General features: G+C 40.7%; 1 protein-coding gene across 6 annotated transcripts in view; it reads right to left on the bottom strand.

Annotated features, from left to right (window-relative positions):
* Positions 1-475: 475 nt before the first annotated feature.
* The window catches only part of LOC127455368 (protein numb homolog), a 114,397-nt gene continuing 98,569 nt past the window's right edge, over positions 476-16,303 (bottom strand). For 4 of the 6 annotated variants that reach the window (XM_051723212.1, XM_051723214.1, XM_051723211.1 and 1 more), the window contains 5 exons: positions 15,984-16,188; positions 9,368-9,673; positions 4,911-5,060; positions 4,661-4,810; positions 476-2,564 (listed from right to left, as the gene is read on the bottom strand). In XM_051723212.1, coding sequence (XP_051579172.1) covers positions 1,783-2,564; positions 4,661-4,810; positions 4,911-5,060; positions 9,368-9,673; positions 15,984-16,188 — 1,593 coding nt within the window. In that variant the 3' untranslated portion in view covers positions 476-1,782. The remainder of the gene's footprint in view (positions 2,565-4,660; positions 4,811-4,910; positions 5,061-9,367; positions 9,674-15,983; positions 16,189-16,303) is intronic. The other 2 variants (XM_051723216.1, XM_051723215.1) reach the window with 1 other exon arrangement.

The raw sequence follows: 16,303 nt of genomic DNA on the forward strand, positions 1-16,303 counted from the left end.
TATGGTATTTGTAGTAAAACCATAGTAACCACAGAATTTACTATGGTTTTACTAAAGTAACCATATTTTAACCATGATATTCATGGTAAAACCATAACAGAGGAAAACCAAAACTACGGTAATAAAACATCAATCATTCTGCCCAAAAAACATGGTTAGCTTTACAATAGTAACACCATGTTAACTTGTGGGTAAATATACCATGTTTTTTCAAACCAAAATGGTTACTTCAGGTTTACTGTTATAAAACCATGTTTGGGTAGCAGTCATGGTTTTAAAAACCAAGGTGTTACTATAGTAAATCTGTGGTAACCATGTTTTGTTTTTTTGGCAGAATCATTATTTAGAATGCTCAGTTGCAAAACATCACTTGATTATTCACTTGAGATACGAAATTGACACAAAAACAGTTGGGAGATCATTAAACTTGTATGTGGATGTTAACAACTGTTAAGAATGAAGTGAGAGACATAACCATTTTCCCCTACCACCAACATTTTATTCAATCTTTTAGATTAAATTTTCCCGTAAAGAATTGTTATAATACAATGCAATACTTACAAAATGGAATCAAAACCTAAAAACAGGACCAGTCATGTTTACATCTGATAAAACAAAGGGGTTGATGGGATTGCACGAAAAGCAGAAACAAAAAAAAAAAATCAAACAAAGTAAAAAAGCAACTGATTCCATTCAATGCAATCTGTTTACAGTTGGATCCAGAGATATTTTCACCACTGTGATCATCACAGCTCACCTATGCTCACCAGACTGATGTCTTATTAACTACAAGTGGCCAAATGTTCAATTAGTACAGTGCTTGTACTAACATGAATAGATATCTTCTTAAAATAAAATAAAAACATAAGTGGCTTGACAGATGACACTGTCAATAGTGTTAAAATGAATTAAAACTGGCAAAAAAATGTTATAATGATATGTAGGCAATAGAAATCAAAGTACTGATGAGTACTATAGTACAAAAAACAAGGTTAAATTGACAACATGAAAGACAGATAACATTTTCTGGAACCTGTGTGATTAATCCCAATGCAGGGTCCATATTGATTATCTATTTACAAACATCCAAACCATTAAGATGGCCATAGACTAAAATAAAAAATTCCAAGACGAGAAATTAAAACTGTCCCTTCACGCGTTATACATATGCTCTTTTCCTGTTTGCACACAAAATAAGCCTGCACACCTTTGGAAAGATTATTTACAGCTCTTCTGTTAAATTTTCAAAGCTATTTAAAATATACTTAATGCATAAAAATAAAGATTTTGGCATTCTCTTGCTTCCTCTTCTGATTGTGAAGTTCTACAAGAACCTTGTGAACCTGGAAGGTATTCTCAGTGCCTTGTCCTTAAGGTTGGGAGCAGTCATCTAGCCTGCTGCTCGGGGGCGCCGTGAGCCGGGTTAGTATGGGTACTGAACTATATGTCGTCATGTTAGAGCATAAAAAGATTTATTTTTAAGATGCGGCACCATCATCTTGTCACTCCAATTCATCTCGGACACAAATGTGCCTAGTTTTATCCAAGTACTGTCAATAACAGCATTCTAGGAGCACCCCCATAAACACAGTCATCCCCAGTGATCATGTCACAAGCAAAAACCAGACACGACGAACAGACAAAGAAACGGAAAGATGAGAAATGGAGCTGAAGTGGTTTGCAAGTCGAACAGGCCGTTTGCCCTTTTTGTTGTCCCTCCACTAACATCTATCAAGTTGTCCTTCAGTGTCTGTTTGTGACTCTTGGCCACTCCACCAATCCTTAGAGCTGGATCTCAAACGTCTTGTGGAGCTCGCTAGAGAAGGGGTTTGTGGAAGAGGGGGCGGTACGTTGCTGTGAGCGGCTTTCCAGGGCAGCCCACTGAGCTTCAAATGCATCGGTTTGTGGCTGCAAAGCCATAGACGGCACGGGTGACGCCACTGCGGCCCAGCTATTCGTCCCATTAAAAGCGGCACTCCCTTTTGGCGGTGCTGGGACGTTAGACACAGGAGGTAGGAATGATTTGCCGAAGGGGCTGCACACACCCTGGGTGTCAAACTGGGCTAATGGTGGGGTTGAGAAAGGTGAAGACTGAATCTGCGTCTGGGCCACCGGAATGGGCACTGGGATCGGTTGAGTTTGTGTGGCTGAACCAAACACGTTGGCTACCATCTGTGAAGGTGTGATTCCGACCACCGGAAAGCTCGGTTGGACAAACGGGAGCCCGTTGGACACTGGGAAGGAAGCTGGAGCCTGAGCGTGGAATGCAGGCTGGCGTGGGGGTACAGTAGGGACCGCAGATGGTATGGAGTGCATGAACGGTGCAGTAGGGCCGGGGGCCATTGGAACAGGCATGGGCACAGGAAAGGTCTGTTGAGCAGGAGGTGTCTCCGTCCTCATGATGCCGGCGGCAGATTGAGGGGCTCGCACAGACTTGGACACCTCCTCCAGCCAGCGGTCTGCTTCCGATGGTGTGCGTTTGTGAGATGGGGCAGGTGCAGAAAGAGTTGCGCTGACTGCAGGTAGAGCTCCAACTGCAGATGCAGGACTCGGCCACTCACCACCTAAAGGACACATCGAGAAGATATCTTTTCAGCTTGTCATTTATTCTTTTGCAACAGCAGATTTTAACCCATTTGCACATGTGTGATAAGTATAATTTTCATCAATGTGGAGCATTGCAAAAAAGAACATGTACAATAAACCTGATCTCTACTTTGCCATTACCAAATCTCGAGCACTCGAACTTTAGCGGGTTGCCATGGACACGTTGTCAGCGTTGAGTGCTGCGTTAAGACTGTAACATACTCTACGCAAGTATGAAAACACAGATGCTTCTAGCTACTCAAGCTCGATTTAGAAAGTTGTTGCATTCCAAATTGTGTCAGACTGCAATTCATAGCACAACTCAAGCATGCGTTGCATTCTCAACATTGCCACAAGGGGTGCTATAACAAGATTAGTGTGAACTGACTGCTTCTTGGGTAAGTTTTCTCTTTCAAGTCAACTAAAGTCATAGTGGCGTAACACTTTGAAGTGAATATTGCTAAGCAAGTAAGTTAAAGTCAATATATTTATTGCAACTGAATAATAACATCCAGTTTAATAGCTCAGATATTTGAATGTAACTCTATCCTCCCTTGAGTACTGAGATTTGTTTGCACCACAGTAACCTAAGAATGCATGTTAAGTATGTTCAACTGGACCACGTGGGCAATGCGTTGTATTTGGGTTATCTATGTTTTAGCTTTTACAATGACTGACTTGTGTCAGAGACTATGTAGCAGAGATGGGCTAAGTCTATTAAAATGAATGGGAGAAATTGGAACAGCCAACGCTCAACGGATGTAGAAATGATGTCCCGCCTTACAGGTAAAAGAGCCAATCACCTTTTAGATACAGACATCACCTGTCAATCAACTTGAGAATGCGCATGCGCATTAGCTATACAAGCCAGGAAAATGGCGTTTTTTTTGCGTAATCTGTTGTAAAGAAGCACAATTTACGATTCTAGTGTTGTCAGATTTTACTGCTGATTTGAAATATGTTTTTTGATCCTAATCTTGACCAGCCGTTTATAAGATTTATACTTGAGATGTTTCCCCATTCAAGTATATAGGAGGTGCACTGTCATGACTGGAAATAGCCTCCCGAGAGCATTCCAAAGATGGCCGACAATGGACTGACTTGCTAGAAAGACTTTGCTTGCATGCAGCGCAGACCAGGAGTAAAACTGTAGCTTGATGTATCGCTCCATAGAGATCAACAGATTGGGGAACACTGCGATTCATGAAAGGACCTTAAAAGAATGTTCAGGGTTTGGTACAAGTAAAGCTCAATCAACAGCATTTGTGGCATAATGTTGATTACCACTAAAAATGATTGCGACTCGGCCCTTGTTTATTTAAAAAAAAAAAAAAAAAAAGTGGTTACAGAAAGGCAATTACAATGGAAGTGAATGGGACCAGTCCATAAACATTAAACACACACTTTTTCAAAAGTAAAGCCACAAGACGTAAACATTGTATATGTGATTGTGATAAAATCGCTTACTAACTGTGTAAAGTTATACACAATACTGGGATTACAGGGATTCATTGTCTGAGTAAGCACTGACAACAAAGTTGTAATACTGGATATACAATTTCAACACAGAAAAAGTTAGTAAGCAATTTTATTGCACAAAATAATTTTAACATGTATAATGTTTACATCTTATGGCTATATGTTTGAAACATTGTGTATTTTAACATTTATGAACTGGCCCCACTCGCTTCCATTTTAATTGCCTTACTGCGATATATATATAAAAAAAGGACAGACAATTTGACATAATTTTTGTGGAAATCAACACTATGCAACAAATGCTGTTGATTGAGCTTATCTTATATTGAACCTGTCAAATATCATATAGTTCTGCATAAATACCATACTGTGAAAATTATTGTTTCTCTGTTCAGTGTCACTTACAGTTAGCATCGGAATCACAAAAGAATGATGCAAGCACACAAGCCATTAATATGCAACCAAATATTGCAATGGCTGCTCACTGTACAACCTGACACTAAAAACCAAAATGATTTCTCTTCACCTGTGTTTTTATGGCACATATTCTGCATGCTCAGCACTTCCTGTGGCAGGAAGCTGAGAGAGCTCTTACCTGTATGTGCTGTCGAGGGGGCTGTGCTTGGGGTCTTGGCCCAGGGGTTAGTATCTCTGACAGGAAGCGGGGGCGGTAGGATTGGGGAGTTAATTGCAGTTACAGAGACACTGGGTTGCGAGAAGACAGGAGCCGCACCATTGACTACAGCTGCACACAGAATGTACAGATAAGACACAAACATGGACACAAGCAAGAGAGCTAACAAACAGACACACGCATCATTCTACTGCGTGACTGTGGTGCTCACCTGGCACAGAGGGTGACTGTGGTGAGGAGGCAGGTTTGGGCATGGGTGCAGATGAGAACGGGTCTTCTGGGGGTCCACTAAAGGTGGATGTGATCTGAGTGCACAGAGAGCTGATGCTGTCACCCTCACCCTCCACCTCCACCTCCACCACTGACAAACACAGAGGACAAGATTAATCAGATAAGCATTTCCAGTAAATACATGGTGTTTCTCAACTTCGGGCACTTTTAGCACTGTGGATTTCTAGAAAGTAAAGTTTTGTTAAAAATATTTTCAATATATTTTGTAAAATGTGTCTACTAACAGTCTCCAGTGTACATGGATCATAGGAGATTTATGTTCATCTTTTAAGTCATGGAAATTCCCACCATAGTGTCATTTCCAGCACATCTCAAATTCTGTATTTTGTTTAATAGAATTCTGTGATGGAAATGACGGTGATAGAAATGACATTTTTAATGTTTTTAAATAAAATGGCTGACTTCATCATGCTAAGGCTAATTTCATGGCTAAGATTTTAAGTAATCTAAATACACAATTACAGTAATTCATATTTTCTGATTGATAACTATATTCAGGATATATAACTACAACTATATATTTAGGATTTATATTTATATATATTCATATTTATAACTATCTATTCAGAATTAAATGTATATATTCAGAATTGTCCTTTATATATTCAGATTGTTAACTATATGTTCAGATTTACAAATAAACATTCAGGATTTATAACTATATATTTAGATTTCCAACTATATTCACAGCTTGTGAAATACTACTGCAGGTTAAGACATTTTTCAATCCAAAAAGTATCAAAACACTTAGTAGCCTAAATGAAAACACTTTAAAAAAAGTACCATGGCATTACTATGTTTTTATATAGCGTAGTATCATGGTAGTATTTTGGTCTTCTTTTAATTACCTTAAGGCACTATGTAAATACAATAGTTTCTACAACTTGATTGGAGTCCACCTGTGGTAAATTCAGTTGATTGGACATGATTTGGAAAGGCACACACCTGTCTATATAAGGTCCCACAGTTAACAGTGCATGTCAGAGCACAAACCAAGCCATAAAGTCCAAGGAATTGTCTGTAGACCTCCGAGACAGGATTGTATCGAGGCACGGATCTGGGGAAGGGTACAGAAACATTTCTGCAGCATTGGAGGTCCCAATGAGCACAGTGGCCTCCATCATCCATAAATGGAAGAAGTTTGGAACCACCAGGACTCTTCCTAGAGCTGGCCGCCTGGCCAAACTGAGCGATCGGGGGAGAAGGGCCTTAGTCAGGAGGTGACCAAGAACCCGATGGTCACTCTGACAGAGCTCCAGCATTTCTCTGTGGAGAGAGGAGAACCTTCCAGAAGAACAACCATCTCTGCAGCACTCCACCAATCAGGCCTGTATGGTAGAGTGGCCAGACGGAAGCCACTCCTCAGTAAAAGGCACATGACAGCCCGCCTGGAGTTTGCCAAAAGGCACCTGAAGGACTCTCAGACCATGAGAAACAAAGATTGAACTCTTTGGCCTGAATGGCAAGCGTCTTGTCTGGAGGAAACCAGGCACCGCTCATCACCTGGCCAATACCATCCCTACAGTGAAGCATGGTGGTGGCAGCATCATGCTGTGGGGATGTTTTTCAGCGGCAGGAACTGGGAGACTAGTCAGGATCGAGGGAAAGATGAATGCAGCAATGTACAGAGACATCCTTGATGAAAACCTGCTCCAGAGCGCTCTGGACCTCAGACTGAGGCGAAGATTCATCTTCCAACAGGACAACGACCCTAAGCACACAGCCAAGATAACAAAGGAGTGGCTCCGGGACAACTCTGTGAATGTCCTTGAGTGGCCCAGCCAGAGCCCAGACTTGAACCCGATTGAACATCTCTGGAGAGATCTGAAAATGGCTGTGCTCCGACGCTCCCCATCCAACCTGATGGAGCTTGAGAGGTCCTAAGTGTATTTAGCCTTAGATATACTACAACATATTACAGCTGTTCACTCAAGAATGTTAGCCAATACCAGTTATGATTAAAAAAACAATAGCCAGGAAAGAAATAGAGGCCTATGATAAACATTTACATTTACATTTATGCATTTGGCAGACACTTTAATCCAAAGCGACTTACAGTGCACTTATTACAAGGACAGTTCCCCCGGAGCAACCTGGAGTTAAGTGCCTTGCTCAAGGACACAATGGTGGTGGCTGTGGGGATTGAACCAGCAACCTTCTGCTTACAAGTTCTGTGCTTTAGCCCACTAGGCCACCACCACTCACCTAAACCTAATATATTAGTATACCACTGAAACAGCTGGCAATTCTTTGAAAAGTAGCCTACTTGAACTGGCAGGGTAAAAAATTAATGTGGAAAATATAGGCATACCTAGCATACAATAGCCATTTACATGTCAGCGTGGTCCGGTGACTGCTAAGACCTGACTCACCTGCGTCGCGAACCCCATTATAATCAATGATGCCGTCTACACTGGAAGCGTCCGTTGAAGCATGTCACACCGACAATAAACGGATGCTCCGTCTATTTTGACACTGGCGCTCCTGCCATCAAGTCAAATGGACCGCTTTAGAACATTTGCTTTGACGTGTCCACTGCAGACAGCCTCAACGTGCCCGGTGTAGACAGGTGATGTGATTAACCCCTGAACTTGAAAATGTCAGTTCACCTGGAACAATAAAGCCTACGTTCACACCACAGCTGATGTGGCCCTAATCAGATTTTTTTCCCACTCTCATGTGACACAAAAAAGTTGTAGGCACGCAGATGTTTAAAGAGGACTAAAGTGTAAAAACAACCGTAGTAACTTGCCACACAACATTTCGCAACTCTGCTTCTCACACCATGACTAGTGATCCCCATTGATACTTTGCTTCTCTTGCGAAAGGACATTTTTCAGCACCGCAAGAGAAAGGGATCAGGCTGGAAGCAGCGCATGTTCTCACTCGCTGCACGTGCCAAAAAATGCAACATTAAAGTGCTAAAGCAACATTTGTGGCATGCAAGGAAAGGTTGAATAACACTTGTTTGGGTGAAGAGAATTAGTAAAGCACTGTTAAGGTCCGATTAAATATTACAGTGCTTCATCATGGCCCAGCCACACCATCCTCCTCCTCACATAGGGATTTTTATTTTTTTAGGCCTTTTGTAGGCTTTTTAATGACAGAGTTAGTGGAGAGGTGACAGGAAATGACAGGGGAGAAGAGTGGGAATGGGATCGGGCCCACAAGCCGGGACTCGAACTCGGATCACCCGCGATGCATCAGCACCACATGTCATGAGCGCAGCCCGCTAGGCTAAGGCTCTGACCACATAGTGATTTTTCATATTGAACACATGGGTTTGTTTTGGATGTAGCTACTTTTGGCATGTTGTTTGTAGTGTAAGTTGCAACTTTCTCTGACGTGTAGCTTTTAGCTTAGCTTAACACATTTTTCTGTTTAGTAGTTGGTAGCTTAGCCAGCTAAAATTTTTCAGAAGCTTGCCCAACACTGATTTGAGAGGTGGAGCCGCCGTGAATTGGACTTGTTGGTCCAGCACATCCTACAGATGGTCAATCGAATTGAGATCTGGGGAATTTGGAGGAGAGGGCAACACCTTGAACTCTTTGTCATGTTCCTTTAACCATTCCCGAACAATGTGTGCAACACTAAGTGAAAAGACCCCACTTTTTTTTTTTATCTCCCCAATCTGGAAAGCCCAATTCCCAATGCGCTTTAAGTCCTCGTGGTGACGTAGTGACTCGCCTCAATCCGGGTGGCGGAGTACGAATCTCAGTTGCCTCTGCGTCTGAGACTGTCAATCCGCGCATCTTATCACGTGGCTTGTTGAGCAGAGACATAGCGCGTGTGGAGGTTTCACGCTATTCTCCGCAGCATCCATGCACAACTCACCACGTGCCCCACCGAGAGCGAGAACCACATTATAGCGATAACGAGGAGGTTACCCCATGTGACTCTACCCTCACTAGCAACCAGGCCAATTTGGTTGCTTAGTAGTCACTCAGCACACCCTGGATTCAAACTCACGACTCCAGGGGTGGTAGTCAGTGTCTTAACTCACTGAGCTACCCAGGTCCCCAAAGAGCACACGTCTTAATTTTTTTAAGGTGAAAATAGTAAGCCTGATCGCTTAGAAACGCAATAGCACACCTCTCCTCAAAAAGCCTAATATCTAATGGTGTATGTCCGTAGCACAAACGGTGACTTATGTGCCAAAGTTTAATAAGTATGGTTAGGGGTTTGTTGAAATCTATAACCCCAAATATGAGCAAAAATAATAGTGACGCTTACCTCAGCAAACAAAACTAATAAAAAGAAGAGGAATTTCAATAACACCACGCCAAATTCACTTCAAAAACAAGCAATGTCTAGTCACTGCAATAGTAAAAAGGGTCTAAATCCTGAACAGGAGCTGCTGAGCTTTTACAAACTCACCTGTGTTTTTCATGGGGAAGTCAGACTTGCGCTGCATGGTGGAGGGCAGCTCGTTCATGCGCAGTGACATCTGCCGTTTGAAGGGTGAGGTTTTCTGACTGAGCGCTGGGAAACCCCGGAACGAACCTTGGCGGGCGAGGGCCTCCACAGGGGCGTGGCGTCGGGGGATGGCGTGAGGATTGGGTTCCTGAGGAGCCAGTGAAGCCATAGGCAGAGGAGGAGAAGAGGATGAGCCGTTGGGTCCAGCGAGGGTGACCGCTGGGTTAGACGCAATGACAGAAGAGCCACCCAACACAACCTCCGAGTCTGCTGGGAGAACAAGGGTTAGGGTGTCATGTGCCATCAGTGTTGGATAGATTACTTCTGAAATGTAATCCGGTACTGATTACAAATTACCCATCTAAAATCCTAATCAATAACGTAATCTTTTAGATAACACTTTTAAAGTAATCTAATCAGATCACCTTCGAATTACTTTTGGATTACTAATTGCATGTTTTGATCAATCTAATCATTAATTTTAAACATTAATGTTTTGACATTAAACTGTCTTTATAATGACAGAGCAGGCTGCATAAATAAAAATACACAGAAGTATTAATTCACACTAAATATATCTTATACAATGTATATGTCAGAATTTTCAAAGCTCTGTGATTTGTTTTGTGGTGGGCATGAATGGAATGGTGATTGAGAGATATACCTCAAAAGCCTGTTGTATCATATTTGATACACGGATTTCAATTGGCATTTTCAATAAAATAATATACTGTAGAAAATTTTAACCAAGCACAAGTTGCTTATATTCAGCAAATACTCATTTGAAAATATCAGTAACAATATAATCATTACTGTCACTTTTAATTTATTAAAATCAACAAAGATTTCACATAAAAAAACTAATGCATGCAATACAAAAGTGGACATTAAAATAAATAAATAAATAAATAAATAAATAAATAAATAAATCAATCAATCAATCAATCTCCACCAAGAAATGCCTGGAAACGTCCACCAGGTGTCAGCAGACATCTAGTGCATTGAAGACAACAGGATTTTTGGGAAAATTTTGATTATTTTAATAATGCACAGGCTTTAAAAAACAGTATCAAATTTAATTCAGGCAGCATTATAGGGTTAAAGGGTCATGGAAAACTAACACTATACTACCCAGGATAGAAGACAATGCTAACATGCTAACAACACAAATACATGTTTTTAATTTTAAGATAATTTTTGCTATTTAGGAAATGAGGAATATGTATCGGACTATTTTGTAATCAGCAGTGTTACCCAAAAGTAACTGTATCTGATTGTGCATATTTTATCCAGGATTAACCTTTATAAATTCAGATTAATAACTATATATATGGATTTACAATTATATACAGTGCTGTTAAAAAGTATTTGCCCCATCCTCATTTATTCTGTTTTTGTGTATATCTCATACTAAATTGTTTCAAAAAATTCAAACAAATCTAACATAAAACAAAAGGCAGTCTGAGTAAACACAAAATACAGTTTTTAAATGATAATGTTATTTATTGAAGCAAAAAAGTTATCCAATACCAACTGGGCCATTGTGAAAAAGTTAGTTACTAAATCCCCAAATCTATGAAACTGCATTCATAATGGGGTTCAGCTGGACTAGACACACCCAGACCTGATTACTGTCAGCCCTGTTCAATCAAATCAACACCTAAATAGAACTTTTTCAGCACAATGAAGCTGGCCAAAAGTTCTCGCCCAGTAGCACACTATGCCATGGTTGAAAGAAATTCCAGAAATGAGGAAAAAGGTGATTAAAATACATCACTCTGGGAAGGGTTTAAAAGCTATTTCAAAGACTCTGGGACTCCAAAGAATCACAGTGAGAGCCATTATCTCCAAATGGAAAAAACTTGTCACAGTAATGAACCTTCCCAGAAGTGGCTGACCTTCCAAAATTCCTCCAAGAGCACAGCAACGACTCATCCAGGAAGTCACAAAAAAGCCAAGGACAACATCCAAGGAACTGCAGGCCTCTCTCACATCAATAAAGGTCACTGTTCATGACTCCACTATCAGAAAGACACTGGCCAAAAATGCCATCCATGGAAGAGTGGCAAGACGAAACCCATTTCTCAAACCTTTTGGGAGAATGTTCTGTAAACTGATGAGTCGAAAGTGGAACTGTTTGGAAGACAGGGGTCCAGTTACATTTGGCGTAAATCAAACACAGAATTCCATAAAAAGAACATCATAACTACGGTCAAGCATGGTGGTGGTAGTGTGATGGTGAGGGGATGCTTTGCTGCTTCAGGGCGACTTGCAATTATTGAAGGAAACGTGAATTCTGCTCTCTACCAGAAATTCCTAAAGGAGAACATCTGGTCATCTGTCTGTGAGTTGAAGCTCAAGCACAACTGGATTATGCAGCAAGACAATGATCCAAAGCATAGGAGTAAGTCCACCTCTGAATGGCTCAAAAGAAGCAAAATTAAAGTTTTGGAGTGGCCTTGTCAAAGTCCTGACTTGAATTTGATTGAGATGCTGTGGCAGGACCTTAAAAGGGCAGTTCATGCTCGAAAACCCTCCAGTGTGGATGAACTAAAGCAGTTCTGCAAAGAAGAGGGTGCCAAAATTCCACCACAGCATTTTGAAAGACTAATCTCCAGTTATCGGAAGCGTTTGGTTGCAGTTGTTGCTGCTAAAGGTGACACAACCAGCTATTAAGTTTAAGAGGGCAGTTAGTTTTTCACATGGGTGATATAGGTGTTGGATAACTTTTTTGCTTCAATAAAAAATATTTGTAATTTAAAACTGTATTTTGTGTTTACTCAGGTCACCTTTGTTTTATGTTATATCTCGTTTGAAGATCAAAACAATTTAGTTTGAAAAATACACAAAAATAAAGAAAAATCAGGAAGGGGGCAAATACTATTCCACATCACTGTATCCAGATTTACAATAATATATTTGGTTTACAAATACATATACTTCGGATTTATAACTTTATATATATTCAGATTTGCAACTATATATTTAGATTTATAATTATGTATTTAGATTTACAATTATTATGTATTTGGATTTACAACTACATTTATACAGGTGCATCTCAATAAATTAGAATGTCGTGGAAAAGTTCATTTATTTCAGTAATTCAACTCAAATTGTGAAACTCGTGTATTAAATAAATTCAATGCACACAGACTGAAGTAGTTTAAGTCTTTGGTTCTTTTAATTGTGATGATTTTGGCTTACATTTAACAAAAACCCACCAATTCACTATCTCAACAAATTAGAATATGGTGACATGCCAATCAGCTAATCAACTCAAAACACCTGCAAAGGTTTCCTGAGCCTTCAAAATGGTTTCTCAGTTTGGTTCACTAGGCTACACAATCATGGGGAAGACTGCTGATCTGACAGTTGTCCAGAAGACAATCATTGACACCCTTCACAAGGAGGGTAAGCCACAAACATTCATTCCCAAAGAAGCTGGCTGTTCACAGAGTGCTGTATCCAAGCATGTTAACAGAAAGTTGAGTGGAAGGAAAAAGTGTGGAAGAAAAAGATGCACAACCAACCGAGAGAACCGCAGCCTTATGAGGATTGTCAAGCAAAATCGATTCAAGAATTTGGGTGAACTTCACAAGGAATGGACTGAGGCTGGGGTCAAGGCATCAAGAGCCACCACACACAGACGTGTCAAGGAATTTGGCTACAGTTGTCGTATTCCTCTTGTTAAGCCACTCCTGAACCACAGACAACGTCAGAGGCGTCTTACCTGGGCTAAGGAGAAGAAGAACTGGACTGTTGCCCAGTGGTCCAAAGGCCTCTTTTCAGATGTGAGCAAGTTTTGTATTTCATTTGGAAACCAAGGTCCTAGAGTCTGGAGGAAGGGCGGAGAAGCTCATAGCCCAAGTTGCTTGAAGTCCAGTGTTAAGTTTTCACAGTCTGTGATGATTTGGGGTGCAATGTCATCTGCTGGTGTTGGTCCATTGTGTTTTTTGAAAAGCAAAGTCACTGCACCCGTTTACCAAGAAATTTTGGAGCACTTCATGCTTCCTTCTGCTGACCAGCTTTTTAAAGATGCTGATTTCATTTTCCAGCAGGATTTGGCACCTGCCCACACTGCCAAAAGCACCAAAAGTTGGTTAAATGACCATGGTGTTGGTGTGCTTGACTGGCCAGCAAACTCACCAGACCTGAACCCCATAGAGAATCTATGGGGTGTTGTCAAGAGGACAATGAGAAACAAGAGACCAGAAAATGCAGATGAGCTGAAGGCCACTGTCAAAGAAACCTGGGCTTCCATACCACCTCAGCAGTGCCACAAACTGATCACCTCCATGCCACGCCGAATTGAGGCAGTAATTAAAGCAAAAGGAGCCCCTACCAAGTATTGAGTACATATACAGTAGATGAACATACTTTCCAGAAGGCCAACAATTCACTAAAAATGTTTTTTTTTATTGGTCTTATGATGTATTCTAATTTTTTGAGATAGTGAATTGGTGGGTTTTTGTTAAATGTGAGCCAAAATCATCACAATTAAAAGAACCAAAGACTTAAACTACTTCAGTCTGTGTGCATTGAATTTATTTAATACACGAGTTTCACAATTTGAGTTGAATTACTGAAATAAATGAACTTTTCCACAACATTCTAATTCATTGAGATGCACCTGTATATGGACTAACAAATATATATTCAGGATTTAAACTATATATTCAGATTTACAATGATTTATTCAGATTTACAGGTATATATTTAGATTTACAACTGTATATTAAAATTTTCAACTATATAGCTGGATTTACAAATATACTGTACATTCAGGATATAGAGCTATATATTTACATTTATAATTATATATTCAGATTTGATACTATTGTATACTCAGATTTACAATTATAAATTTAGATTTACAACTATACACTGATGAGCACCTGCCTAATATGCTGTTGGTCCTCCGCGTACCGCCAAAACAGCGCCGACCTGCTGAGGCATGGACTCAACAAGACCCCTGAAGGTGTCCTGTGGTATCTGGCACCAAGACATTAGCAGCAGATCATTCAAGTCCTGTAAGTTGTGAGGTGGAGCCGCCGTGAATCGGACTTGTTGGTCTAGCACATCCAACAGATGCTCAATCAGATTGAGATCTGGGGAATTTGGAGGAGAGGGCAACACCTTGAACTCTTCATCATGTTGCTTTAACCATTCCCAAACAATGTGTGCAGTGTGGCAGGGCACATTATCCTGCTGAAAGAGGCCACTAGCCTTCTTCCACTGCTCCAAGGTCCAGTTCCAACGCTCGCATACCCATTGTAAGCGCTTTTGACGGTGGACAGGGGTCATCATGGGAACTCTGACTGGTCTGCGGCTACACAGCCCTATATGCAGCAGGGTGTGATGCAATGTGTGTTGTGACACATTCCTCCCATAACCATCATTTACATTTTCTGTGACTTGTATCAGAGTATACCTTCTGTCGGTTCGGACCAGACGGGATAGCCCTCGATGAGCCTTGGGTGGTTTGACCCTCCTCAGACCACTGTCAGTAGATACTCACCACTGCTGACCGGGAGCACCCCACAAGCCTTGCCATTTCAGAGATGCTCTGACCCAGTCATCTGGCCATAATGATTTGTCCCTTGTCAAAGTTGATCAGGTCTTTACTCCTGCCCGTTTCTCCTGCATTCAACACATTGACTACGAGAACCGATTGTTCACTTACCATAAATCTACCCAGACCTTGACATGTGGCCTTGTTAGGAGATGATCCACGTTATTCGCTTCACCTGTGAGTGGTCATAACGTTTTGGCTCATCTGCGTATATTTAAATGTACAACTTTATATATTCGGATTTACATGTATATTATGAATAAGGATTTATAACTACATATTTACATTTACAATTATATATTCAAATGAACACATATTCAGATTTACAACTATACAGTATATTTTAATTTACAATGATATATTCATAATGCATCATAAATGTATAAATAACTAATGGCGTCATCACCTTCTGTTAGATTTTGAATACTGCACATTTTTAACAGTGTAGGGCAATAAGAGGGTTTTACCTCAGTACACCTGATTATGAAATTATCTACAAAACCAAACATAAGAAGTTTGAACATTAAATGGTTTGGCCTGAATTGCAAAAAATTATGAGTAGTAGTACAAGTATTTATATTCTGATTACTAATCCAGATTACATGTAATCCATTACATCCCAACGCTGTGTGCAGTGTTTTTGAGTGTCATTTTCCCCGCTGAAACACTGCTTTCGGAATTTCTTCTATGGAACACAACAGGAGCAACTTTGAAGAATGTTAACATGGCTCTTTTTACCATACAATAAAAGCGAGCTGTGATTCTGCCTTATATCTGCTTTTATGAGGGTGAGGAAATGATGACAGAATTTTTACTTTTCTTATGAACTACTCCTGTGGTTACTCTGATAGGACACCTGTATTAAAAATCAATTCGAATCCAGTTGATCAAGAAGTTCTCAGAAGTTAGTTTTGAGAAAAATATTTAGCATAATTTTTTCACAAATGACACTTGCTTTGACATTTTCTTATGTAATGCAATGAACACACAAAACACACACACCCTTCTTGGCATCCTGCAGTTGCCGCATGACCTCCTCTCGCTCCGCCTGCTCTGTTGCTGTGGTAACACGGAAGGAGCCCTCTCGTGTGAAGGTGGTACGGTTGGCGTCAAAAGTGGCCGTGACGCCGCACTCTTTCTCCCGCTTCTGTTTGCGCTCCAGGCAGGCAGCAAATGCACAGCCCACCGCATGGCTCAGACGCTCCCCCTGACACAAATACACACATCATCTCCCATTAACCAGGTAAATGCACACAAAATCAACACATCAGGTGCTGGAGCCCTGTGAGGCTTTGAAATACGGCTGGCTGAATGAAACTGGA

Source organism: Myxocyprinus asiaticus, chromosome 17 (genome assembly GCF_019703515.2).
Source record: "Myxocyprinus asiaticus isolate MX2 ecotype Aquarium Trade chromosome 17, UBuf_Myxa_2, whole genome shotgun sequence".
NCBI lineage: Eukaryota > Metazoa > Chordata > Actinopteri > Cypriniformes > Catostomidae > Myxocyprinus > Myxocyprinus asiaticus.